Below are 27,820 nucleotides of genomic sequence, written 5' to 3' on the forward strand. Positions count from 1 at the left end.
ATGTCAATGTATTCATTTGGGAAACTCAATAACTTCACATTTCTATCAGCTGGCCTGAGTCTGTGTATTATTTAATTTTAAAAGGCCATTAAAATACACAGAGACAGTAGTTGCCACAACCAATTAAATGAAAGGAACATCTGCCAATATGAAGTAAACCGAGATAAGAGAGATTAAGTCAAGCAGGAATATCAAAGCACATAAATGCTCCAGCAAAACTCAAGTTTTCCATAAGAATGCGACATCAGTCAATTTTGGTACTCCGGAGTGGACTTTACCCAGGAAGTACACTAAATGCAGCTAAACTATAGGTAACACATTTCAAAATGGTGCTCTTTGAGTGTGGAGTGTCCAGGCAGGGGAAGGACACATCTGCATCTACCAACCCTATTGCAATAGAATGAGGCAGGAATAGTTGAATTTGGCACCTTGGGCCCTAACTCGTGTCTTTCCTTCACCAAGCTTTTAGGAGGTTGACGTAGTATATTTGTGTGGCTACACCCTGATCCCACTCCAAAATCATCCTCCACTCAGTTGGTGTCTGAGTGTGTTGTTTGGTCTGAAGTACACTGGGATGTTGTGCTTGGAGAAGACTCTCCTGAGTTTCTCTGATAAACCTGCTACATAGAGAATGACAATATGGCTTTGTTTGTCCTTCTACTTTCTCCCTAGTTGATGTCTGACCTTCTTTACTGTGCATCTTCATACCAAATAGTGATGTGTCGGACGCGAACGAAACGGCTCTCAGAGCCGACTCTTTGAAGTGAACGACGCGAGCCAACTCCTTATTGGGAGCCGTGGGGTTTGTTTGTTTTTTTCCTTTCTCTCACCCTCTCTCTCGCACTTTTTTCCGCTTCACTCCGCACGCGAGCCTTGTGCTTACGCTCAGCAGCAGTGGGGGGAGGGGCGGTAGTTACACTCGCAGTAGCACAGGAACAGAGCGGGAGGGAGAGACAGAGAAAGAGAGCCAGGGACAACAACATCACATTAGAAAGGTATAGTAATCATCCACAACTATTTTCAGTTGTGGATGATAAAGGATTCAGAAAGTTTATTCATGCAGGTCCATATGACAGAGAATATGCATGTTCTTTTTGTTTTCATATTTTTAATTTATATTTAATTGTGTTGTGGTTTGCAGTGTTCTGTGTTGTTTCACTTTAAATTTGCTCAAAAGGAAAAAGATGAAAATTTAAATAGTTAAAAGTTAAAATGTAAATAGTTGGTTTTTGTATTATATGATTTATTTATTACATTTTTTGTGGAGTGAATAAATAAAAGTATATTTACGGTGGCCCCTAGAGACAAAACACTTAAAAACTCCAAAACACGTACAAAAGACAACAGAAGTGCTCCAGGATGCTAGGGGGCAGTGTTGGGCTTTTGTTACCTCGTGGCTACACAAGCCAGCAAGTACCAACGATCGGATTTGGTGTGTGGTAGTAACAGGTAAATGAACATTTTTTTAAATTATTTGAATATATATATGAGTGCCTGTGTATAAATACACAAACAATACACATATTCTTTCAATTTTAAGTGATCTAGTAGCTCTGCTTTGGAAGTTCAGTTAATGCTAGAAATGTGTTTTGGAGTTTGTACGTGCTTTGTCTCTAGGGGCCACCGTATATATTTATATATAAACATATATAAATAAAACCACAGGTTTTCTTTTACATTAGTAATTCCTTTTGTCCATAATTTTGTATTGTTGTTAATAAATTAATTAAAGCAACAAAACAACCTGAAGAGCGGGTTGGGAGCCGAAAGAGCCGGTTCTCTAAAAAGAGCTGGAAATCCCATCACTAATAACAAAGTATTTGAGTCAATACTCTGGCAGTTTGTTGGTCTGGACATCAACAATGATCTTAGAGAAGCAATTTCTGCTACCCATCAATCTGGCAGGGGGTTATACAGAAGAAAACTGCAGCTTGGCAAACCAAACCCAGTATGACAGGTGGTAAAAAACACCACGCTGGAACAATGTCCTTTGGACAAGACCAAAGAGAATGGCTACAATGTAACGTAACAAATAAAGCCTTAGAGGCATTGATAAGATTGCTGTCTTTGAAGGATTTTGATATTACCTCGAAAATAAACACAAAATGAACATTTTAAAATGTCAACAAAAAACTAAAATGTAAAGAATTCATGGCAGAGCTGCTACAATGGATTGCAATGCAATGGCTGTCAAACATCACAGGTTTATATAATAATACATACTGTGCACTGAATTTAAAGTCAGGTAACTTACTGGTCTTGATTTGAAGCATTTTCCATTTATTCAAAAGATTCTCTTACACTTTCAAAGACATTGCACTTCGTCTAAATCAGTTTAAACCAAGTTGTACTCTAAGCTAACACCACCCTGCTGTACATTCTTTGCATATTGTGTATGAGCTTTGACTTACTGACTCAAACAAGTAACACATCATTTCCATTTATGTTGAACCCACGTCACCAGTCAGCAATGACAACTTTTCAAACCTGCTATATGGGTGCCAGTTTAGCTCAGTAAGCAGACCACATGCTACATGGGCTGGATTTGAATCTGACCCAGAGTGGCCCTTTGCTGCCACTGTCCAATAAAGGCTCCAAACATATGATCAGAAAATAAAACTACTGTACTGTTAGAAATGTAACAGTATGAAGACGTTTGAGTTTGGAACATTCACGTCCGTCACTTCACTTAGATGTTAAATATTCCAACATGTCATTGCACTGCATTTCCAGTTATCTACACCACAGCACATTGAAAATAAAGAACTTGAAATGGATAAACAAATATTTGGGTATTTTCTGTTATAGTTGCTCCCATTTCCTGCATCATGTGGTACATGACAGTAAGGAAACAAGAAGTTTTTCCACAGGCACAACCAGGTTTATTTGGTTTCACTTTCAAAACAAGAACAATTGAAAATTGCATCAGACACTGTCTCAATCAACACAAAAATCCAATCTACCAAAGATCACTATCATGAACCTGGACAAAAGGATTTCTCCTGAAAAGAAAAACAAAAACCAACTGCTGCTTGCTTCTTTCAATGAAACCTTTAAATTTACCACTAACAATATTCTAACAAAGGATTATTGAGCATTCGCAAGTGCACAAACAAAAACCGATGGCAATACAATAATAACACTGAAGACTATATTCTCATTCTATGTGCTAACTCATACTGCTGCCTCCATTTTCAACAATCGTGCAATTCTTCTCTGATGCTTTGAAGATGTTGGCTCTGTAGTACTGCAGCTCCTTGATGCTCTCCCGGATGTCCTCCAACGCTCTAAAGAAGAAAAGCTCCATTTTAACTTCACCATCGTGGATATTTCTACATTCGCCTCCACATGCACACTTCGTTCCAGGATTAAAACAAGATTCTGCAAAGGTGGCTCTCACCTAAAAGCTCAGCTCCACGCCCTGAGCTCAGGCTGCGTGTTTGTTTAAACTTATATTTATGGTGGAAGATTTAAAAAAACATGAACTTTCCATTAACCTATCAGAATGTCAGCTTCATGTCTAAAAAAGCGATATGAACAGCAAAGTCTGAAGATTAGGCTGTGGAGGCCTTTTACATTTTTGGACTGTGCAATAGTCCACACTTTTCTACAAGTAACGCACGAGGTTGCTTCCCCATAGAAACTTTGTTTCACTACAAGTTTCATTATGTCCATGTTCCTTCATCACTATGGCCCAAGATGCATTTCATAATTACCACACAGCAATATGAATCTCTGTCCTTATGAGGACGTGTCTTTATTGTCCTCATTAAGAATGAACACCAGTGGTACCCCTCACCCTCCTCACAGATGCACCTGTGGTAGAAATGTGAAAGTCCTCTGTGCTTTGTTTCTTTGTTTGACTGCTGAGTTCAGGAAGTGTGCAACCTTAACAGGGGATCACATACTTTCCCCCTCACTGTACAGGTTTTAGAGCAGCATACACTCCCACAATGTCTTTTTTCATATTTCCATATTTCAGCAGGACCAAGCTAAACCCAATACAGCATCTGTGTAACTAGCTTTACACCAGGGGGGTTCAACTCCAGGCCTCGAGGCCCGGTGTCCTGCAGGGCCTCGAGGCCTTATCACCCTGAGGAAGAGAAAGGTTGGCTGTACACTATTCTGTTCAACATCTCATCCAAGATCTTCAATAATCAGGTGCAATCTTCACTCTCTTATAGAGAGGTCATGCTTTGACACTGCAGGCCTACTTGTTGTTCCTAGAGTATTTAAAAGTAGAATGGGAGGCAGAGCCTTCAGTTTTCAGGCCCCTCTTCTGTGGAACCAGCTTCCAGTTTGGATTCAGGAGACAGACACTATCTCTACTTTCAAGATTAGGCTTCAAACTTTCCTTTTTGCTAAAGCATATAGTTAGGGCTGGACCAGGTGACCCTGAATCCTCCCTTAGTTATGCTGCAATAGACGCAGGCTGCCGGGGGATTCCCATGATGCACTGGGTGTTTCTTCTTCTTCACTATGTGTTAACAGACCTCTCTGCACTGAATCACACTTGTTATTAATCTCTGGCTCTCTTCCCACAGCATGTCTTTATCCTGTCTTCGTCGCCTCGCCCCCAACCGGAGGTTCTGCTGAAGGTTTCTTCCTGTTAAAAAGGAGTTTTTCCTTCCCGAGGTCAACTGTTTTCTGATTGTTGGGGTTCTCTGTATTACTGTAGGGCCTACCTTACAATCTAAAGCACCTTGAGGCGACTGTTGTTAGGTTTTGATGCTGTATAAATAAAACTGAAGCTCATCAGCCGTTTCATATATATGTTGATGCAGCTTTCTTTTTATTTACCTGTGTGTTGCTTTCTTGTGAGGCACCATTTTGTATTCTTCTGGAAACCAGCGTCTGAAAGTGTTTGTAGAAAGAAAGTCAATCGTACTGATACATTTATGATTTTCATGTATGGGCAGCATGCAGATGAAAATGCCATGCAACCTTTTCTTTGCTATGATGTGCAGCGGTGCATTAACTCCAGTAAACGGTTCTCACAACTTTAGTTCACATCAAAGTGAGAAACCAAGTGAGTGAGTGCAGCTTGTCTCTGGCAAACACTGTAAACTCTAAAATACCTGAGCCATGAATCTGTGGCCATTCATTTCTATAAAGGGTTTGATTAGGAAATGGAAATTAGACATAATATACATTCATGTTTATGGGTGTAGTCCCCCCCACCCACACTCCCTGTGACCAACAGTGTTTAACAGTGGCTCTCCACATGAAGATGCCAGATTATTCTGAGGTCAGCTCATGCAAAGCGGCCTGGCTGCAACAACTCTCACAGTTTACATCTCCTAAAGTCACCTGCCTGCTAAGCTCCTTGATGGTGCTCACGTCGATGATTCTGTAGTGAAGGTGGTACATGAACTGTGGCATATACTTGTCCAGGAACCTCTTATCTGCATGCACAGAGTTACCTGTAGAACAACCAATCACAAGCATGACTCCTCAATCCAATCACTGACACCAGCACATGTGCTGCTGTTACACACATGATCTACAGCAGGGGTGCCCAATCCCGGTCCTCGAGAGCTACCGTCCTGCAGCTTTTAGATGCATCCTTGTTCCCACACACCCGAATCAAATGAATGGCTTGTTATCAGGCCTTTGCCAAACATGATGGCATGCTGAAGAGGTAATCAAACCATTTGATTCAGCTGTGTTGGAGTAGGGATGCATCTAAAAGCTGCAGGATAGTAGCTCTCGAGGACTGGGATTGGGCAGCCCTGATCTACAGGATAGTCTGAGCTTTGAGTCCAGTATGAGGAGGGTGAAGCAGAAGAAACAGATCACCTACACTGACACCTGACTCAGTCCTTTCACACTCAGCATGTTAATCACTTTCATGAGCTCACTGTGCATTATCCAACACAGGGTGGGGAGCTCCAGGCCTCCAGGGCCGGTGTCCTGCAGGTTAAATGGCTAAATGACCTCCTCGACATGTCTTCAAGTTCTCCAGAGGCCTGGTGATGAACATTTGATCCAGGGTGAGATCTAAAACCTGCAGGTGCTCGAGGCCTGGAGTTCCCCACCCCGATCTAATTAGAGTAATCACAGCAACCCAAATGGAAACCTCGGAAAATTAGGAAAGCTAAGCTGACGATTGGCTCTCCTCGAGCTCCTGTAGCTTCACCGGAGAGTCATTACAGAGATGCTAGGCATAATCCAGCCACCCACACAGTACCACAGACAGACATGCAGAATCATAACTTTGTGCCCAGGTCTTGGTTCTGAGGACATGAACAGAAAGAGTTTACCAGCGAGGGGACATTGTCCAGGTGGTGTGTGCTGTCTGACGAAGGACAGGAACTCATACTCTGCTTGTTCCAGGGTGATTTTACTGTCCCGTACAGCCTGGGTCAGTCCTGACTAAGACACAATTACACCAACAGACTTTGTTACTTCACTTTAAAACACGCCTCATCGTTCAAACAAGACAACAGTAAAGTGGAAAGGAAAAGCAGGCGTGAGCACAAATACTAAAATCTGAACTGCTGTGTCTGGGTTTTCTCTCAGTGTTGCACAACCTGAGGTTACAATAACATTAACTTCTGGGAAGATTGGTAACTGTCTGCACCTCCCTGAATCTTTCTCACTGTAAAATGATGAACTTTAAATGATTTGACGGGTCGCACCAACTGTTTCTGTAAGATCATTGCTGATGTCCAGACCAGCAAATTGTCAAAACTTCTGATTAATCAGTCCATTGATTAGCAGCACCTGGTGCTACTTAACCTCTACTGAAGCAGCAAAGGGAGACTTCACACACTGTCTACATTCTGGTTTAACGTTAGTCTGACATGGTGTCACATGTCATGCTCTTGTGCAAAGCTGCATTTATCTCATTTTAAGAGCTACAGAGGATCAGAAGATTTTGTTTTGGGTCTGGATACGTCAAACCTTGGAGTTAAGCATGTGGACTTTGTCACCTGAATGATAGTAAATTTCATACACTAGTAACCTGGTCCTTAAGTGATGACGTATGAACCCTGCTTCAGTCCAAACAACTCTGTGTTTATTAAGGCTGTTGTGTTTTTAACATGTTTTAATGTTTTGTATCTTGTTCTGTTTAATCTGAACAAGCCCCTAAAAACAGTCCATGATCACTGCCGGCCTCTCAGTTTTTAAACCCTTACGATGTAACTGCAGCCCATGCAGCAGTATATGAATGACTAACCTCATATTGTGGATGGATTATCTCAGTTGTTCTCCTGACTGAAGTTTGGTCCGTTTACAGCATCCTGCCATGCGACTGCATTTGTCTCTAACCATCAGGAACCTTCACGTTAACTTTTATCGAGTAGAAAAAAGTTAGCATTCATCCTCCAGCTTCACTGTGTTTATGCTATGCTAACATAGGTGTGTCGCTAGCGATCACGTAGCACATCATTATATACCAGCTAGCCCAACTTCAGTAACCCTACAAACGTCACTGCTGTTTAGTTTTCTGTCCTCATTTATGTTGGAAGTGATAGCAGAGCTGTACGTTTGAATTTGTTTCAGAAGTCTCTCTGTCAAAACATGCTATATTATGTTTAGATGGAAGCTAGCGAGCTAACTTCCTGCTAACTTCTAACTTAAATGTAATAAATTCTGTTTTCATGGATGCTTGGATGTTAAACTTCATTGTTACACCTGGTAAAGCAGCAACGCTGATCATTTTATTACAGATGAAAGAATTTAGACAGTTTGCAACTCTCAGTGATGCTGCAGTGTTGTTTGACTTTGGGACCTGAAACAGAGTTTGGACCAGGACACAGCTAATGGCGTCAGACTTAAACACACGATTGGGGAAAAAGGTTATTTTTGAAATGACAATGTGTCTGGTAGGGGTGCAACGATATTGGTATCGATATTGAACCGTTCGATACAGTGCTTTCGGTTCGGTACGTATATGTATCGAACAATACAACATTTGTAATTTATTTTATCAACTTTCCTTCTGACGATGCTGTCTGTGTGGAGCGCTCAGTGAATCTGTGTTCGACTACTCCGCCTAGGCTGCACTGTCGAGCGCAGATCCACTGAGCGCTCCACACAGACAGCATCGTCAGAAGGAAGAGCGCAGGGCACCTCCCCCACCCTCATTCAGATCTGGCGTTTGGAACTATTTTGGTTTTCATGTGACGTATGACCCTGAAGGTAAGCGCGTCATGGACTAAGGTAAAAGAGTATGTTGGATGTGCCACGCAATGCTCAATTACATGGGTGGGAACTAGTGTGTTAGCGCAGTTAGCTCGTTAACGTGTTGGCCGTCTAGCCCCATGCACGGGGCGATCGGCGGTAGCTCGTTAACGGAGATTTGCCGTGTTGTAGCGTTAACGTCATTTCAATGAGATTAACCTGAAAGCACTAGTGGGAACACAACGAATATGACTGCACATTTACACCGACATCATCCTAGTGCAAAGACAAAAACAACAAGCATGCTACTAACTTTAGCCGAGTCATTTAGACAGCTGTTAGCACATGATTCTCCTTATGCTGCTGAGAATATAGCCCAGAAGAAGCGGATAGTATAGCTTTTATTTTGGAAAGAGACATTTCTCTGTAATAAACTCTCTTTTCCAAAGATGAGTGATTCCTCAATCAGATACAGGGCTTGCAATATCGCTAGCCCAACGTCCCGGTGCTAGCGATTTTTTCCCAGTCGGGCTACCAAAATCTATCTCTGCCCTGCCCGTCGGGCTATTGTAGGAAGGAAAAATATATGTCAATGCTTTTGCATTCTTTCAGAAATGTAGCTGGGTAATTATGTCATTGGCATCGGTGAGCCACTGTCAATATGTGACATATTGAAATCGCGTTTGAATTTGCGCTTGTTTTTTTGCTTTCACTTTGCAATCGTGCGAACTGTGTATAGAGAGCGACAGCACTGATCTGTGAGTGATGATAATTTGCGCACCAATTCCTCTGACATCGTCTTATTAATCGTTAGCTTACTATGCAAACATGACAAGTGAAATCTCCCGCAGCAAGCTTAAACATGTGAGAGGTTGATCGCAGAGAATCGCTGAGCTTATGTGAGTGCGTGTGTAAAAGCAGCAGGATATATATTTTAGTTCTGCTGAGCCAAATAAGACAGGTCAGGGTGACGAAGTGACAGCCAAAGAAAAGCTTACCACAAAACGGAGAAGTTATGACAAATCAGACTATAAGGCAAAAAGAAAGTGCAGCTTTATGGTTTCATGGACAAAATAATTTCTGTGGCTGCAATATGACGAGCTAAATAACCAGGGCTGCACATAAGTGGTCCGCAGGTGCGCATTCGCTGTCAAAATAAAAAACACGCACAAGGGTTAGGGTTAAATTTAAAAACTGTACTTTTGAGTTAAAATATATATTTATAATTTTAATAAATGACAAATTAAAAATGCATGAACATTTTTTTGTATCGAAAAAATATCGAACCGTGACACCAAAGTATCGAACCGAATCGTGAATTTTGTGTATCGTTGCACCCCTAGTGTCTGGTGTACTGTGGGAGATACGACACGTCCCACAGTACACTGGTCACCACTTACCTTATGTCAACTTAAGGACCACCCTTAGGTAAGAGGTTAATGTTTTTAATGGGTTCGTGTTACGTTGTCAGCCTAATGATGGCCACCTTCATTCACATCAACATCTCTTTGAATCTCAAGAATTTCAGTGAAACAATACCAAAGCAAGTTTAAGAGTTGGAATCCCAAGCAGAGCCTTCATGTTCTGAATTTGTCCTACAGGCAAACGGCAGGTCTCACCTGTACAGTTACCTATGAGCCTGTGAGAAACTGGAACATAAAAATGACTTCAGTAATGTGACAAGTATTAAACTTGATTTGCTACACTAACCAGAACCTTCATTTAAGTTTAGGTGAGTGAACATTTTAGATTTTATTAATTGACACTAATTAGCCAGTAAAGGTTTTTGTGTATTGAACACAAAGTTTATAAGTTCCTAAGAACGCTTGAGTAACAGCCCATAATACCACACGCCGCCCTTTCATCTGCACTGGGTCACTCCAGAACGACCACCACGGCAGCAACCAAAACACTAACGTTAAAGCTTCAATTCAATTTGATTTATATATTAATATATATTAATTAATATATATTATATTTAGTATCAGTGTTTTTGACTCAGGGAGCATTCAAATGGCACAGTGCAACCAGCAGAAAGAACATATGTCTGCACAATCTCTACGATGAATAAGAAGAGACTGATTCAGAGACTCATAAGAGTGTAGGAGCCGGGAACATTCGTGCTCACGCTATGGTTAAAGGCCGTGGTTGTAAGGAGCTGCATGTTCCCATTAGCATTCTAGATTAGTTTGTTTTCTTGCAGAGGTGCTTTCCAGCACAGACTTTTGACAGACGTGTAGAAAAACAATCTGTATTTCTGCTTTACTGGTACGAGCCCCTGAACAAACGCCGGCTTACCTTTCCGTGATGCTCTTTACACCACTCTGACATCCCTTCCAGTAGCTCGTCGGGCTGCTTAATGATCACGTTTGGCCCCTGGAGAAAAACAACAGCTGCCTTGAACTTGTATGACAGAGAGACGAGCAGAGGCTCCAGTGTTCACGTTCACATTACCTCGGCCAGGATGTTCAGGTTAGAGTCTGTAATAAGGCAGGCCATTTCAATGATTTGGTCCTTTTCAACGTCCAGCCCTGTCATCTACACACACACACACACACACACACGTAGTCGTCATTATAAACAGCACAGACAGATTGAGAACAGCAGCTCAAGTCTGCACACCCGCGTGCCATGTTCCTGCGTGGACTGCCTACAGCTCGTTGGACACTTCACACAACTATTCCAGCATCCAGCGCTATATGCGCCATCTAGTTCCACAGCTTACCGTTACATTCAACGGCTAAGTAAAGCGTTTAGTGCCTTGTAGCAATAACCACAGTTCCCACGACGTGACTCACCTCCAGGTCCACCCACACCATTCTCTGGGACATGCCCGTGGCTGTCATGCTGCCTCTTGTTGATGCCTGACCTGCGGCTGGTGCTAACAGCGGACTTCCTGGCCGGCTAAGCGCTGCCTTTCCGAGAGACAGCGCGAACAGACTCTTGCTGAATGTAGCGAGCACCCATGCCGAACTGCGCGAGCACACCGGCATGCTGAGCCCATTTCCGGTCTTATTTGCCATAAGAAAACTTTTCAAACACAGACTTCAGCAACGAACTGCTGCATTACTGCCACCTGCTGGTGTGGATGTACGTGTACAGCTATCAAGATCACTACTGAAGTCCAGGTGCTTGGAGTCGTTGGTCTGCCTGCCTGTCAGTTCTTGCACTCTGGCTACGATCAACTGAAATCGTGCCGCAGTCTGTAGCGTGGATGCGGACATTTATTTCATTTTTACTGCACAGAAGTAGTGATGTGACTGTATCGAGGCTTCAACGCTTGTGTCTAGTGATGTGTCGGTCGCGAACGAAATGGCTCTTAGAGCCGGCTCTTTGACGTGAACGACGCGAGCCGGCTCCTTATTGGGAGCCATGTTTTTTTTTCTTTCTCTCACCCTCTCTCTCACACACTTTTTTCAGCTTCACTCCACTCGTGAGCCTTGTGCTTTGCGCTGGGAAGAAGGGGGGAGGCGCGGTAGTTACACATGCTAGGTAACTACCAAGGGAGAGACAGAGAAAGAGAGCAGGGACAACAACGTCACATTAGAAAGGTATAGTAATCATCCACAACTATTTTCAGTTGCGGATGATAAAGGATTCAGAAAGTTTATTCATGCAGGCCCATATGACAGAGAATGTGCATCTTCTTTTTGTTTTCATATTTTTAATTTATATTTAATTGTGTTGTGGTTTGCAGTGTTTAATGTTGTTACACTTTAAATATGTTTAAAAGGAAAAAGCTGAAAATTTAAATAGTTAAAAGTTGAACCGTGAATAGTTGGTTTTTGTATTATATGATTTATTTATTACATTTTATGTGGAGTGAATAAATAAAAGTATATTTACGGTGGTCCCTACAGACAAAGCACATACAAACTCCAAAACACGTAAAAACTCAGAACCACATAAAAACTCAAAACACGTACAAAAGACAACAGAAGTGCTCCAGGATGCTAGGGCGCAGTGTTGAGCTTTGTTACCTAGTGGCTACACAAGCCAGGAAGTACCAACGACCGGATTTGGTGTGTGGTAGTAACAGGTAAATGAACTTTTTTTAAATTATTTGAATATATATGAGTGCCTGTGTATAAATACACAAACAATACACACATGCTTTCAATTGTGTCATTTAAGTGATCTAGTAGCTCTGTTTTGGAAGTTCAGTTAATGTTAGAAATGTGTTTTGGAGTTTGTACGTGCTTTGTCTCTAGGGGCCACCGCATATATTTATATATAAACATATATAAATAAAACAACTTCTTTTTTTTACATTAGTAATTCCTTTTGTGCATAATTTTATATTATTGTTAATAATAAATTAATTGAAGCAACAAAACAACCTGAAGAGCCCGTTGGGAGCCGAAAGAGCCGGCTCTTTTTAGTGAGTCGAGCCGAAAGAGCCGGTTCTCTAAAAAGAGCTAGAAAACCCATCACTACATGTGTCGAGTAGTGAGGAGAGAAGGTTAGGAGAGAATGGAGCCAGCTAAGAAGAGGAGGATGTCCTCCCCTGTGTGGGAACATTGTGATTTTATTACTCCCAACAAGGTATGTAAATTTCTACAGAAGATGTATTTTCATAATACTGATGGTGCAATACAATTTATGTTAAGCAGCTTTACTTTTGTACAAGGTGAAGTGTTTGCTATGTGCCAGGGAGCTGGGATATAACAACAACACCTCATCCATGCTTAGGCACTACAGAGCTTTGCATGAGAATAGGGGGAACACCGATTATGGAGCAAGACCAGGTGAGCCATCAAATGCCACGATAATATAGCATGCTGTAATGTTACTAAATGATATATCAATATTATACAACTGTAATAAGTTACGTGTGTGATATTTATATTTGTGCTTTGTTTTTGTTGTCTTTCCTCAGGAGAACAATCTCAAATAGATGAAGACCTGGTTAGCATGGTGATTGAGGACTCACAGCCATTTAGCATTGTGGAGGACAAAGGTTTCAAAAGATTTGTTAAATCATTAAATGTTTAAAATGTTATCCCCACTAAAAAGGTCATAAAAGCAGTGAAAATTTAGTTTTTAGAGAATGAAATGTGGGCAGGACTGAGGCTCAAAGCCTCAGTGTGTAGCTGTCCATACCTCAACGTTACAAAAGCACAACCACTGTCCACACCCCAACCACACCTCACCTCACAGGAAATGATCATTTCCATTTTAAGCATTTCCAAATGATCATTTTCCATACTGCCAGTATAAATATACACAGTATGCTGCCATCACTACAATATACATGTTTTACACACTCCTTTTGTTGTTGACATTTACAGGCTGTGTGCAAACGGCCACACTCTTCAAATTCATGCCAACTAATATTTTTACATCCAGTAGATGTCCTACTAGAGCAAATGAAGCTTCAAGACGCTTTGCACTGGGGTGAACCAATTGGATGAAAAGCTTCAGTGCTTCATGAAGCTTCATCTGCCCATCACTACACAGAAGGATGAGAGCGCGATAGTAAAGTGGAGACTGCTCCACGACAGACACAACTGCATCATACTCGGCAGCATGCTAACGCTAAGCTAGCCAAGAACCCAGAGTGACGTTAAAGCTGACCCCAGACCAGCACCTGAACAGGTAAGTAAGTAAGTCAGTAAAGTTTATTTATTAAGCGCTTTTCATAGACAGGTAGTCACAAAGCGCTGTACACAAAGATTAAAATAAACAGTACGATAAATTGCAAAATGCACAATATACACAATATAAGAGGTTAAATGTAAATTCAAAATGTAAAAAGCGTTGGTCAACCGAAGGCTTGTTTAAACAGTAAAGTTTTTAACTGCTTTTTAAAGGATTCCACAGAGTCAACCAAACGTAGTTGTGGAGGTAGACTGTTCCACAGCCTTGGTGCCACAGACTGAAAGGCTCCGCCCCCTTTCCTCTTCAGTCGTGTTCGGGGAGCAACCAACAAACTCTGTTTCTGAGCAGAGACAACGAGCAGCAGTGTATTTTGTGAGAAGCCTGGATAAATCATCTGGGGCCTGGTCATGTACTGCTCGGTACGTTAAAACAAACATAACAAAGTGATGAGCAGTCAGGCTGCAGCTTTCTGCCTGCTCATGTTTCTACAGTAGAATCGTGTGTGCGGCTATGGCCTCTGGGTTTATTATCAGACAGCAGTGTGTTTCAGATCATTTTACAACATCATAAGAGTAAAACGAAAGTAACGTAACGAGTAACGTAACAAATGTCTTTCTCCTGGGTGTAATTAAGTAAGGTGCGTCATTACTTTTAAGAAAAGTGTTCTATGTGCAATAATTACTTTTTGGAGTAATGATCACAACAAAGAGGGGAAACGCTTCCAGCACCCACAAACATTTGACCGTCCAGGATGTAAAGTCTTTGATGCCTCAGAGATGGTCTCAAAGCGGAGCCAATGAGAATCGATAAGTGATATCAATTATGGAATTTGGAATTTCTAAATTCTTTTCAATTTCCCTCCCAGTGTTGAACACAGCTGCAGATGTTAATGCTGCTGCTTATTCCTGCTGGATTCTGTGCACGTTGCATCCAATAGCGTCTGTCTTCTCGGTCACATCACTTCCTTTATTGCTGACTCTGTTTCCTTTTCCTTTTATTTTTAGAGCACTTTCATAATCACTTTGCAAATGATGGGCTCCCCTCGGCCACCCACGGAGCCATCGCCAGCTCTAAGGCTTGGATCATTCTGTGTCTGCAGCACGCTGCTCTATATGTTCTATCGGTCTGGCGTTGGCATGAGCTCACCACCCTGGAGGAGGTGATCAGTGACTGCTCTTAATCATGGACTCCCACCCCCTCCATTACACCCTGGACAAAAGAGCAGTTTCAGCAACAGGTTCCTTCAGCCTGGCTGTCTGACGTTGTTACAGGAGGTCGTTCCTTCTGCTGCTGTCAGACTCTTTCATTAATCCACTGGGGTCAGATCCACACATGTGGAACAAGATTAATCACACCTCAGTGCACCCTGTCACTTTGTACACCACAACATATATTGGCACTTATACTTGTTCTTTTGTATGTATATTTATAGCTATATCTCTATAAGTATATATCATATAGTGCTTGATGTTTGTTGTATATTTGCTGCTATGACAGCACTATACTTCTATCTTTGAACAGATACGTAAAAGAAAATGGAAACTGGAAAAACGTCATGACGCATGCTCAATCATCCAGGTAAGTAAATCTCCAAAAGTTGATTCTGTTCATCTGGGCGTAGCGTTTTGTGGGAAAAATGTTTCATCACTCATTCAGGTGACTTCTTCAGTTTCAGCTGACTGCAGGTTTCAATCTTATAAACAGTACATTTGCATAATGACTGAAACCAGCCCACTGAAGGAACAATGGGCTGGGAGGTCAGTTCCTTAATCTTAATTATGCAAATTCTCCATCAGTAATGGGGGACATCTAAAAGCTGATGTGTACCGTAAACCTGACACAGCAGCCAGGGAGGCAGAAGAACATCAAGAAGGCCCTGAGTAAATGTGGTTATCCCAGCTGGACTTTTGTCAAAGCTGGGAAGGCTCCTAAAGAAAGCTCCAGCAGATCCAGGAGAGAAGGACAACCGCTGCCCACCTGTAGTGATCCCGTACGTGTCAGGAGTATCGGAGCAGCTGAGACGCATTTTTTCTAAACACCGGGTCTCTGTGGCTTTTAAATCCCAAAACACGCTGCGCCAAAAACTGGTCCACCCCAAGGATCGGGTCCCCCGACACAAACAGAGTAACATAGTGTACGCTGTTAAGTGCAGGAGGACTGGCAGGATTTATACATCGGGGAAACCAAACAACCTCTGGCTAAGAGGACGCCACAACACAGAAGAGCCACCTCGTCAGGCCAGGACTCTGCAGCCTATTTACACCTACAGGCCAGTGGACACTCTTTCAATGATGAGGATGTAACATCCTGGACAGGGAGGAACGCTGGTTTGAGGGCGGAGTCAAGGAGGCCATTTACGTGAAAAGGGAAAGACCATCTCTGAATGGAGGAGGGGCCTAAGGGTACATCTGTCACCATCTTACATGCTGTGATTGCAGCCATTCAACTCTCTGTGAATGGGACTCATGGACTTTGATCAGTGGTTGTTGACCATGGTCATGAGACTTTACATATTGATGATTATAAACTGACCTCCCAGCCCATTGTTCCTTCAGTGGGCTGGTTTCAGTCATTATGCAAATGTCCTGTTTATAAGATTGAAACCTGCAGTCAGCTGAGACTGAAGACGTCACCTGATGATGATGAAACATTTCTCCCACAAAACGCTACGTCCAGATGAACAGAATCACCTTTTGGAGAAACTGGAAAAAGACACAAAACAGGATAATAAAGGATTTGTGTTTTTTCATTATTCACATGATTTCCTCCAGAAGTATTTATTCACTTTGTTTTAAAAACTCAGTGACAGCAGTCATGCACACAGCATATTTCTTTTACTATGTTTTACTACTTTTGCATCGATATGACACCGATCGTGAGTTTCAGAGTCCCCTTGTAACCATGGTTATTCTGTGATGGGTACATTAGAGAGGAGAGCATCTGTCCTGCAGCCTGATCAGCTAGATCATTTAATGTTTACGTCACAGGTCTGTTTTGTTCCTTATTGTCTGCTACAGTACGATCTCACCTGCGACTCACCTGAGCCTTCTTCGTTTCCTTTTTAGAAACACTTCTTCATGGTTGAACTGTTTTGGCTAACTAATCAATACCACGTTAACTTTGGTCTCCTGGTTGGAAAACAAGCACATCATTTTAGAATGACTAAAGACAATACTCCAATAACTGACTGATTTTAATTGTAGGGATATCTCACTGGAACATGTGTGTATAGTTTGATAATAAATCGGTGCATTGATCATTTATTACTTTGACATCAATTCATTGTTGGCCTTTTTTCACACTGGTGTGATGAAAAGTAGTTTGAATGTAAACACATGTTAAACATCTGGTTAAAAACACAAACCTACAACCTGCCCTGTGTGAAAACATTACCTGCGGTGTATCACATCTTTAGAAAGCCGAATAGCCACACCCAGGCGTGATTATTACCACACCTGTGCTCAATCAAAAAATCACTTACATAACAGCTGCCTGACAAAGTGCAATAGACCAAAAGATCCTCTGAAGTCAGACTTCCTGCTGTGATCCAAGAAAATTCAGGAACAAATGAGAAACAAAGTACCTGAGCCCTCTCAGTCTAGGAAAGGTTATAAAGCCATTTCTAAAGCTGTGGGACTCCAGCAACCCACAGTGGGAGCCATTATCCAGAAAGGTGGATGAACCAGCAGTGAACCTTTCCAGGAGCTGCCGGCCGACCAAACTTAACCCAAGAGTGCATCCACGAGGTCACAAAAGACCCCAGGACAACATCCAAAGACCTGCAGGCCTCACTTGCTTCCCTTAAGGTCAGTTTTCATGACTCCACCATAAGACAAAAAGAGCCTGGGCAAAAATGGCCAGCATGGCAGAGGTCCAAGATGAACACCAGTGCTGAGGAAAGGAACATAAAGGCTTTCAGTTTTCCTAGAAAACATCTTGATGATCCCCAGGGCGTTTGGGAAAATATTCTGTGGACTGGTCAGACAAAAGGTGAACTTTTTGCAAGGTGTGTGTCCCGTTACATCTGGTTTTCAGGAAAGGAACATCATACCAGCAGGAGAATATGGTGTTGGTAGTGTGACGGTCTGGGGCTGTTCTGCTTTATGTCTGGGCATCTGTTCAAGACCTCACAGTGAAGCGCACTTCTGCAGCAGGACAATGATCCAAAACACACCAGTGAGTCCAACTGTGAGTGGATGAAGGTTTTGGAGTGCCTTAGTTACAGTCCTGACCTGAATCCAATTGAGATGCTGTGGCATGAAAAGACGGTTCTGCTCAAAAATCCTCCAATTCTGCAAAAATGAGACAAAGTTTCTCATCAGCGCTGTCAAAGACTCATTGCCAGTTATCATAAATGCTTGATTGCCGTTGTTGCTGTTGAGGGTGGGCCAACCAGTTATTATGTTTAGGGGGCATCACTTTTTCACAAAGGACCATGTAGGTTTGGATTATTTACCCCTCAAACAAAAACACCTTCATTTAGAAACAGCATTTTGTTTACTTGTGTTGTCTTTGTCTAATATTTACATTTGTTTGATGATCTGAAACACTGAAGTGTGATAAACACACAAAGAATGAGGAAATCAGGAAGGAGGGGCACACTTTCACACCAATGAACTCACAATGTGTAAACAAATAAAGTTAATAACTTTATTTTAATAAATACTATTGTTCATATGTGAATATAAAATCTGTGACACTGTAACCAAAGCATTTTAACATGAACTTGGATTTATGAATGACAAACGGCTTTGATTTGTTGGTTGTTAATGTCTTTCTTCATCAAAGGTTCAATAAATACTTTATATTCTAACTTTCTTCATATAACTACAATCTTTTAACTTCAGCTTCCTTCCTTCTCTCACTCTTCTGTGTAGAGATCACAAGTTTAATTAAGTATTCAGACATCACCAGCTTTTGCAGTGCGAGTGGAAATGGGAGAATCTGACACAGACGAGTTTTATTGGAAACAGCAGGCACAAACTGCTGCTGCACATCACAGCCCTGTGGACAGTCATTCAGCTCCACCGACACAAGTCTGCATCAAAAATGGTGATTGAACCATCATATGTTGTGTTCACCATATTGACGCAGACCGCGCGCACACTGATCATCGGTCGGCTTCATCACGTCCTCCTTGCAGCAGCTGATGGACCACGACAGCTTCAGCAGAGCCGCTGGTAGCTTGTTAGTAGTGATGGGATTTCCGGCTCTTTTTAGAGATCCGGCTCTTTCGGTTCGGCTCACTAAAAAGAGCCGGCTCTTTCGGCTCTTCAGGTTGTTTTGTTGCTTTAATTAATTTATTATTAACAATAATATAAAATTATGCACAAAAGGAATTACTAACGTAAAAACAAGTGGTTTTATTTATATATGTTTATATATAAATATATGCGGTGGCCCCTAGAGACAAAACACGTACAAACTCCAAAACACATTTCTAGCATGAACTGAACTTCCAAAGCAGAGCTACTAGATCACTTAAATTACACAATTGAAAGCATGTGTGTATTGTTTGTGTATTTATACACAGGCACTCATATATATATTCAAATAATTTTAAAAAAAGTTCATTTACCTGTTATTACCACACACCAAATCCGGTCGTTGGTACTTGCTGGCTTGTGTAGCCACAAGATAACAAAGGCTCAACACTGCGCCCAGCATCCTGGAGCACTTCTGTTGTCTTTTGTACGTGTTTTGAGTTTTTATGTGCTTCTGAGTTTTTATATGCTTCTGAGTTTTTACGTGCTTCGGAGTTTGTACGTGTTTTTACGTGTTTTGGAGTTTGTACGTGTTTTTACGTGTTTTGGAGTTTGTACATGCTTCAGAGTTCGTACGTGATTTGAAGTTTGTATGTGCTTTGTCTCTAGGGGCCACCGTAAATATACTTTTATTTATTCACTCCACATAAAATGTAATAAATAAATCATATAATACAAAAATCAACTATTCACATTTCAAGTTTTAACTATTTAAATTTTCAGCTTTTTCCTTTCACAAATTTAAAGTGAAAAGAACACAAAACACTGCAAACCACAACACAATTAAATATAAATTATAATATGAAAACTAAAAGAACATGCATATTCTCTGTCATATGGACCTGCATAAATAAACTTTCTCAATCCTTTATCATCTGCAACCGAAAATAGTTGTGGATGATTACTATACCTTTCTAATGTTGTTGTCCCTGCCTCTCTTTCTCTCTCTCTGGCTCTGTTCCTGTGCTACTGAGTGTAACTACCGCCCCTCCCCCCTCTGCCCAGCGTAAAGCACAAGGGTCGCGTGCAGAGTGAAGCGGAAAAAAAGTGCGAGAGAGAGAGCGAGAGAGAGAGAGAGAGAGGGTGAGAGAAAGAAAAAAAAAAAAACCCCACGTGACGGCTCGCGATAAGGAGCCGGCTCGCGTCGTTCACGTCAAAGAGTCGGCTCTAAGAGCCATTTCGTTCGCGAACGACCCATCACTACTTGTTAGCACGATGAAGCATGACATGGACAGGACAGTCGTTTGCGTAAACGCTGGCAGGAGGGTATGAAGAACATGAACACTCACTGTGAATGACTGACTTTATTAAAGGACTGCAAACAAACGCGACACCGAGACGTTCAAACTGGATGTAAACAATGCTCCATTAGATCACCTGGATTAGGGCAGTCATCCCTCGAAGAAGAAACCGAAATGGTTTTCGCATAGATGGCGGTAATGCGCCCCGCCGCTTGTCGCTACCTACCACTAAAACCAAAGAAGAAGAGCTGTAGCGTCCTCTTGTTAGCTTCTCGGCTGTGGACGCAGTAATGCTTCCGAGTTGGTTTCAGTTGAGGAGCCACCATGGGCGCTCGGTGCGCAGCCTAACATGCTCATAACGCTCTGCTACGTCTACATGTGGGTGCGCTTTCATAGGTGCTACTCTGCGCTGATCCGGAGCGGTCTGAACAGCAGCAGCTTCAGCTTCAGCCTGTGCTCGCGCCGCGCCGCGCGCGCGCGTTCAGGCTCGCTTCAGCTCGAGGACAACGTGTTTCTTCAGCGGGGAGATAAGGCCGTGTATGTAAGCGAGCCTCAGGTTGGTCACCGGACACACGCTTACGTCATACCGTGGAGAGCGAGTACTTCCTGAACGCGTTACAATCTTACTAATCAGTTTGACAGCTGTGTGTGTGCTCGTGTGCGGTGGGCTCACGCGCAGGTCCCCACGGAGCCTGAGCTGAACAGCACGCTGAGCACCTTTCTGAAGCTGTACCGCAGCTAAACGGATGGAAAGCTGCGAGTTAGGCTGGCGTTCACTCGGTGATACAGTGCGTGTGTGCGTGCGTGCGCGCGCGCAGCAACAACACAAAACTCATTGTGCCACTGTTGTCTCACTGTAGTGTCACTGTAATTTCAAAGGTGTCTCATTAGTGTCTCACTGTAATGTCACTGTAGTTCCATTGTTGTCTCACTGGTGTCCCACTGTAGTGTCCCACTGTAGTGTCTCACTGGTGTCCCACTGTAGTGTCTCACTGGTGTCCCACTGTAGTGTCTCACTGGTGTCCCACTGTAGTGTCTCACTGGTGTCTGTGAGCTGTGCTCTATACAATGTGCTTATGCTGCTCTGAGTCTATGGCCAGACCCTGGTGTAGTGCTACATCCTACTTTTTCATTGGCTTGGTTGCTAGGATTTGAACTTCCAGGGTAGTGCCAGAATGACAGACTTTACAGGCAGTTATGCAGCTGTGTGACTGGGTAACAGCAGCATCTGTCAGAATAAAGGCAAACACATTACAGAAAACTACAAACAAGTTCAAGAACACTGAAATCGAGACACATTTTCAAATACATATGGCATACAGTCACAGGCACTTTAATAGGTACAGCTGTTAAAGAGCCTGTGCTCCAGTCACACAAATCTCCAATCCGCCAGTCACATGGCAGCATGCAGATGTGGTGTACCGCTGCCTGAAGTTCAAAGCAATGTTTACTGGGTGCTACCCACAGTCACCTTTCTGTCAGCTCACACTGAGAGTGCAGGGCACTGCTGACTGAGACCAGGTGGCCAGTACATCAGACACACCAGCTGTCAGCTGGAAAAGTGCAGTAAGCGAATCATTCACGGGAGTTGGCTTGGCTATATTCCAGTTTATTCTGACAGCAAGACTGGTTCAGTAGTTTTTTTTTGTTTGTGGGCGGTAACATTTGTAGACTGAGACGTAGCTCATTTGGTGTTTGCTGTTTTCCTTAAGCCTGCATGCTGGCTTTAGATAAAAAAGCTAACAATCTAATTATAAATCAGAAACTAATTATTTTGAACACTTGTGTCACTCCGGTCTCAGCTCTTCAAATCATCATGACCTAAAATTTAATGTTAGAAGTGTTCAACATGCATAAACAACATTAAACTAATTCACTCCGTATCATTTGCAGTTTGAATGTTTGTCTTTTTGTGAATGTGTGCTGGAATATGAGACTTTGTAGGAGTGCTGCATTTTTCCTCATATTTAGCCAGTACTCGTATATTGTTTTACATCTGTCTCAAATTACAGGATCTATCTGATGGAGAAATCACTCATCTTTGGAAAAGAGAGTTTATTACAGAGAAATGGCTCTTTCCAAAATAAAAGCTCTACTATACTCTTCTTCTGGGCTATATTCTCAGCAGCATATTAAACATATCAGGTCCCCATAAGGAGAATCATGTGCTAACAGCTGTCTAAATGACTCGGGTAAAGTTTGTAGCATGCGTGCTTGTTGTTTTTGTCTGCTTCCACTTGTCTTTGCACTAGGATGATGTCGGAGTAAATGTGCAGTCATATTCGTTGTGTTCCCACTAGTGCTGTCAGCGTAAATCTGAAATGACGTTAACGCCATAACGCGGCGAATCTCAGTTAACGAGCTACCGCGGATCGCCCTGTGCGTGGGGCTGGACGGCGCTTTGCAGTTATTTATTTGTAAAAAATGTTTGGAATCATGTATGATTTCCGTTCCACTTCTCACGTGTGCACCACTTTGTGTTGGTCTTTCACGTGGAATTCCAATAAAACTGATTCATGTTTGTGGCTGTAATGTGACAAAATGTGGGAAAGTTCAAGGGGGCCCAATACTTTTGTAAGTCACTGTGTATTAGTAAAGGTCAGTCTGCCATGTCAGCTTTGTTGATGAACCCACTAATAGTACCCTCTGGGCCCTTTCATGAGTTCCCACTCTCCAGGCCACTGGTTCCATTATCAGACAGATCCCTGGATCATTAGGTAGGATGTTGCACAGACTTTGCTGCATAGTGCATTGCTGGTGTGATCCACAGTCGAGCACCTCAGGTCTGGCCTGCGAGCCTGAGTAATGTAGCAGAATAAGTAAATGGAGCATGGTGAAATGCTGAGCAGTGTTAGGATCAGAATGCACCCTTGTATGAAAACAGAACGAGGTGATTGTAACTACCACTCGTGTCTTGCACAAGCATGGGAAGAGTGAATACAGAGGATCAGGTCAGCTGTTACAGTATGAGGGACTCGTCTTTGCATCGGAGCTTTAACAGCTGGTCATGCTGAAGCCACTCCCACAACGAAATAACATCTTAGCCCAACACTTTCATATCGGTCACATTGTACACCACGCTGATACCATACTTGATAATGGGACACCGAGAAAACATGCGACTATTGTTACTAACTACTTTATGTGTAACACTTTGTAGTGTTTGAACTTGTCGTCTGTTCTGTCTGTACTTTTCCAGGTATGTGAGGACCTCAGCCAGTGGACTGTTCTCCTGCGGTCCTCTACCGTTTGCGCTCCACGAATAGACAATATTTTTTTCATCATAGAAGCTACAGAACATAAAGTGGGCTCTCCTTCTCATCGGCCGTCTAAAAAGAAAGTAAGCAATGTGCTTTCTTAACTTCTGTTCTCATTATGAAGCAACAAGCTTGTATGTATATAAATATAAATGAAACACTGACTGGGTGACTGGCTCCAGCACAGCTCAGGACAGATGTCTAAGAAGAGCACAGTCCTGGGAACAGCAAAGATACTGCACAGGAACCTCGAGCTCCCAGCCTCTGGTAGAGGACCCGAGCATGAGGGTTAAAGACAAATGTCAAAATTTTAAAATAATGAAATTAATAAAATTTGGATTTTGTTTGGTAAGCTCAGGAAAAAAAGGTGGAGGTATCTGCTCATTTATTCAGTAGTTTCTCTTGATCGCAGCTTTTCTGCAGTGTAAAACAAAACTATTCATCAAAGTAGTCATCCTCTGCCCCTGACTGATTGGACGCTGTAATAATGAAACTAATAACAGGAGAGTTGCTCCAGGAAAAGAAGCCCAATAGTGCCCTCTACTGGAGACGTTCATCAGTTACTACACCTTTTAACTTTTCAATAAAAGTTAAAAGGTCCCATGTCATGCTAATTTACAGGCAAGATTCAAACAACAACAAAAATGCCACATTTCTTTCAAAGAAACTCATAATTTAAACGCCATGTTTGTCCTCACCATTGCTCACCAAGAGAGTAACCGTAACAACGTTTAGTGTCCAAATAAATAAACCTACAGTGGTTGCAAAAGTATTGGGCCCCCTTGAACTTTCCCACATTTTGTCACATTACAGCCACAAACATGAATCAATTTTATTGGAATTCCACGTGAAAGACCAACACAAAGTGGTGCACACGTGAACAGCGTTTGTGAACAGCAGTTTTCAGATCTTGCCACAGATTCTCGATTGGATTTAGACAAGGCCGTCTACCTAAAGCGTTCAGGATCATAAATGCAGCCAAGAGGCCCATGGTGACTCTGGACGAGCTGCAGAGATCTACAGCTCAGGTGGGGGAATCTGTCCACAGGACAACTATTAGTCGTGCACTGCACAAAGTTGTCCTTTATGGAAGAGTGGCAAGAAGAAAGCCATTGTTAACAGAAAACCAGAAGAAGTCCCGTTTGCAGTTTGCCACAAGCCATGTGGGGGACACAGCAAACATGTGGAGGAAGCTGCTCTGGTCAGATGAGACCAAAATGGAACTTTTTGGGCAAAATGCAAAACGCTATGTGTGGAGGAAAACTAACACTGCACATCACTCTGAACACACCATCCCCACTGTCAGATATGGTGGTGGCAGCATCATGCTCTGGGGGGGCTTCTCTTCAGCAGGGACAGGGAAGCTGGTCAGAGTTGATGGGAAGATGGATGGAGCCAAATACAGGGCAATCTTGGAAGAAAACCTGTTGGAGTCTGCAAAAGACTTGAGACTGGGGCGGAGGTTCAGCTTCCAGCAGGACAACAACCCTAAACATAAAGCCAGGGCAACAATGGGATGGTTTAAAACAAAACATATCCATGTGTTAGAACGGCCCAGTCAAAGTCCAGATCTAAATCCAATCCAGAATCTGTGGCAAGATCTGAAAACTGCTGTTCACAAACGCTGTCCATCTAATCTGACTGAGCTGGAGCTGTTTCAAAGAAGAATGGGCAAAGATTTCAGTCTGTAGATGTGCAAAGCTGGTAGAGACAGACCCTAAAAGACTGGCAGCTGGAACTGCAGCTGGTTCTACAAAGTATTGACTCAGGGGCTGAATAATTACACACACCCCACTTTGCAGTTATTTATTTGTAAAAATGTTTGGAATCATGAATGATGTTCGTTCCACTTCTCACGTGTGCACCACTTTGTGTTGGTCTTTCACGTGGAATTACAATAACATTGATTCATGTTTGTGGCTGTAATGTGACAAAATGTGGGAAAGTTCGAGGGGCCGAATACTTTTGCAACCACTGTACTTCACTTTGTCACATTCAGAAAGTTCCCTTAATCGTAGCTGAGGGCTTAAGCTTATGTGAATGCTGATTTTTGTCAGTGACGTGGTTCTAAAGTGATAATAATTTTCTTTTAAATGGCTTTGGCTGGTTGTCACTTTTGTCCTAATGAGCTGATGCTTGTTCCAACAGAAAGAAAAACGGCTGAATGTACAGTTGGCTGTGCTTTAATACAGAACTATGAAGAGAAGGGAGCATCGGCCATACGTAACGTTAGCCACATTAGCTACCCACCATGCTAATGGGACAATCCCATTGTTGTAATGTTGCCGTCACAAATCAGAGTACTTCACCAGGTCTTTGTACTTAAGTGTGTTTTCTAACACAAGCGTCTGTAGCTAGCATGCAGCTGGCAGGTGCTGACGTGACATCAGTGTAAATGAGGCCGTTGTTTCCTTGTTGGAGCCTTTGTGCCTCTTTAAAACACTACACTGAATGAACCGGCACAAAAGACAGAATGTGGATAATAATGGTTTTGGTGGTTATGATGGTTTTCATATTTAGTATTTTAGCAATGTTAAATGTAGCACACAGAAAAATATGCATTTAACAAATATGGGATAAGGTACATGTTCTTCTGGTTTGTGCTGATGGAGCCATTGATGCTGTTCGGATGATGCTGTGGTTGTTATTAGGTTAGCTTTTATGAAGTGAGGTGAAAATAGACACGTGACCATCATTACAGGCTTATAGTTTCTGTACTAATCCCTCCTTACACCAGGTGATGATGTAGTAGGCGGGGCATGCTGAACTCTAACACGTGTCACTGTGTGTTGTGCAGGTGCTGAAGTTGTCCGACTGCTGTCTCCCTGTGGCGTGTTGCCCTGGCCAGCCGTTCAGGGCAGTCGCTCAAGCCAGCGTGGAGAGCTACAGCCAGCTCGGGATAGCTTTCATAGAAGATCGCCTCCAGCTGGACAATGGACTTACGCCCTCAAAGATAGTCCGTATGTGGTCTTCAAGTAGTTTTTCTACGATGTTTTTGTTACATGGTATCACACCTCACAGTTCCTTACTCATGTCTCGTTTGCATCGAGTATTATGTTGATCAGCGTGATTAATAAAGCCCAAAGAAAACAGCAATTTCCTGTGCCAACACCTTCATCTTGTCACCGTAGAGAAAGCGATGAGGATCGTACTGAAATTCTGTTGGTCGGGTTTTGCTCCACCCCTCTACCAAACGCCCTAATATACTTCCCCGAGGTTGTGTTCATGTAGTACTGCAGTGATGACGTTCAGAAGGAGAATAAACTTTCTTATTGTTAGTTTACGTTTCCAAGATAAAAAGGTAGAAGCGTGTTCTCACCCTGTAGTGTCTGAAGTAGCTCTTTAAACTCAGCCTTGCATCCAGCAGCAGCAGGAAAGTGCTTTCACTCACAAAACCTCATATACAACGTTGAGCTTACAGGTATAGAGCCGCACAGTTTAAACTTAAACTGTCTCATGACCCATTGAAGAGTTACAGACATTTTTTGACTGTTTTCAGGAGCTCAGGTTTAAATAATGTCACAAACATATTTTCTGTCGTCTGTGAGGAAGTTGTGACCTGTACCTGCCCAACATGTGGAACTCTACAGCCACCGAGCTTCTTACCCCATCATGATATGAGCTGTAGCTTCAGAGGTAGAGCAGGTCATATACTAATTGGAAGGTTGCTGGTTCGATCCCTGGTTGTCAAACATGCCTGCATGCCAAATATCCTTCGGATAGTTGCCAGGTTGCTCTCTGATGCTTCTATCGAAGAATGAATGTGTGTGATTGTTACATAGAAAGATAAGATAATTCTTTGTCATTGCACAGTCATCCATAGTACGATAGTGAAATGAAATCGGAAAATTGTCCCACGTCGGCACTACGAACAACACAAAACGACACAACACAGAAACTTATGTAATAAAAATAAGAAGAATAAGCGTATGTGTATTGCACATTGTTATTAATGCTTGTGTGTGTGTGTGTGTGTGTGTGTGTGTGTGTGTGTGTGTATTTATTTATTCATTTATTTATTCAGTGCTTCTTTTCCCTGCTGTATTTGTGTATAGGGTTAAGCTTTTATACCAGGGATGTCCAACTCCAGGCCTCGAGGGCCGGTGTCCTGCAGGTTTTAGATCTCACCCTGGGTCATCACACCTGAACCACATGATTAGTTCATTACCAGGCCTCTGGAGAACTTGAAGCCATTTAAATCAGCTGTGTTGGATCAAGGACACATCTAAAACCTGCAGGACACTGGCCCTCGAGGCCTGGACTTCCCCACCCCTGCTTTATACCTCTGTGGTGTAGCACAGCTGAATGAAAGGTTTCAGCGGCTCTG

General features: G+C 42.5%; 2 protein-coding genes across 3 annotated transcripts in view; one reads left to right on the forward strand and one right to left on the reverse strand.

The window, feature by feature from the left end:
• Nucleotides 1-2,259: 2,259 nt before the first annotated feature.
• Nucleotides 2,260-11,168, reverse strand: rexo2 (RNA exonuclease 2). Its single transcript, XM_085419768.1, has 7 exons — nucleotides 10,929-11,168; nucleotides 10,585-10,668; nucleotides 10,429-10,506; nucleotides 6,264-6,375; nucleotides 5,315-5,423; nucleotides 4,801-4,854; nucleotides 2,260-3,287 (listed from the first exon to the last, which is right to left on the reverse strand). The coding sequence occupies exons 1-7, from the start codon at nucleotides 11,151-11,153 to the stop codon at nucleotides 3,170-3,172; spliced, it is 780 nt and encodes a 259-aa protein (XP_085275894.1). The 5' UTR covers nucleotides 11,154-11,168; the 3' UTR covers nucleotides 2,260-3,169.
• An 8,956-nt stretch (nucleotides 11,169-20,124) lies between these two features.
• The window catches only part of hlcs (holocarboxylase synthetase (biotin-(proprionyl-CoA-carboxylase (ATP-hydrolysing)) ligase)), a 49,902-nt gene continuing 42,206 nt past the window's right edge, over nucleotides 20,125-27,820 (forward strand). Inside the window, exons 1-3 of one of the 2 annotated variants that reach the window (XM_085419766.1) lie at nucleotides 20,125-20,792; nucleotides 23,436-23,576; nucleotides 26,291-26,453. In XM_085419766.1, coding sequence (XP_085275892.1) covers nucleotides 20,586-20,792; nucleotides 23,436-23,576; nucleotides 26,291-26,453 — 511 coding nt within the window. In that variant the 5' untranslated portion in view covers nucleotides 20,125-20,585. The remainder of the gene's footprint in view (nucleotides 20,793-23,435; nucleotides 23,577-26,290; nucleotides 26,454-27,820) is intronic. The other variant, XM_085419767.1, reaches the window with a different exon arrangement.

The sequence above is a fragment of the Rhamphochromis longiceps genome, linkage group LG10 (genome assembly GCF_057381845.1).
Source record: "Rhamphochromis longiceps isolate RC_006_pf linkage group LG10, R_longiceps_female_GT1.1, whole genome shotgun sequence".
NCBI lineage: Eukaryota > Metazoa > Chordata > Actinopteri > Cichliformes > Cichlidae > Rhamphochromis > Rhamphochromis longiceps.

Excerpts from the sequence above, each read along its gene's own strand:
- rexo2 (XM_085419768.1), bottom strand. The coding sequence starts at position 11,153 with ATGGCAAATAAGACCGGAAATGGGCTCAGCATGCCGGTGTGCTCGCGC. Across the intron at positions 10,507-10,584 it reads ACCTGAACATCCTGGCCGAG|GGGCCAAACGTGATCATTAA; the intron begins GTAATGTGAACG and ends GTTTTTCTCCAG. Across the intron at positions 6,376-10,428 it reads GTAAAGAGCATCACGGAAAG|TCAGGACTGACCCAGGCTGT; the intron begins GTAAGCCGGCGT and ends ATTGTGTCTTAG.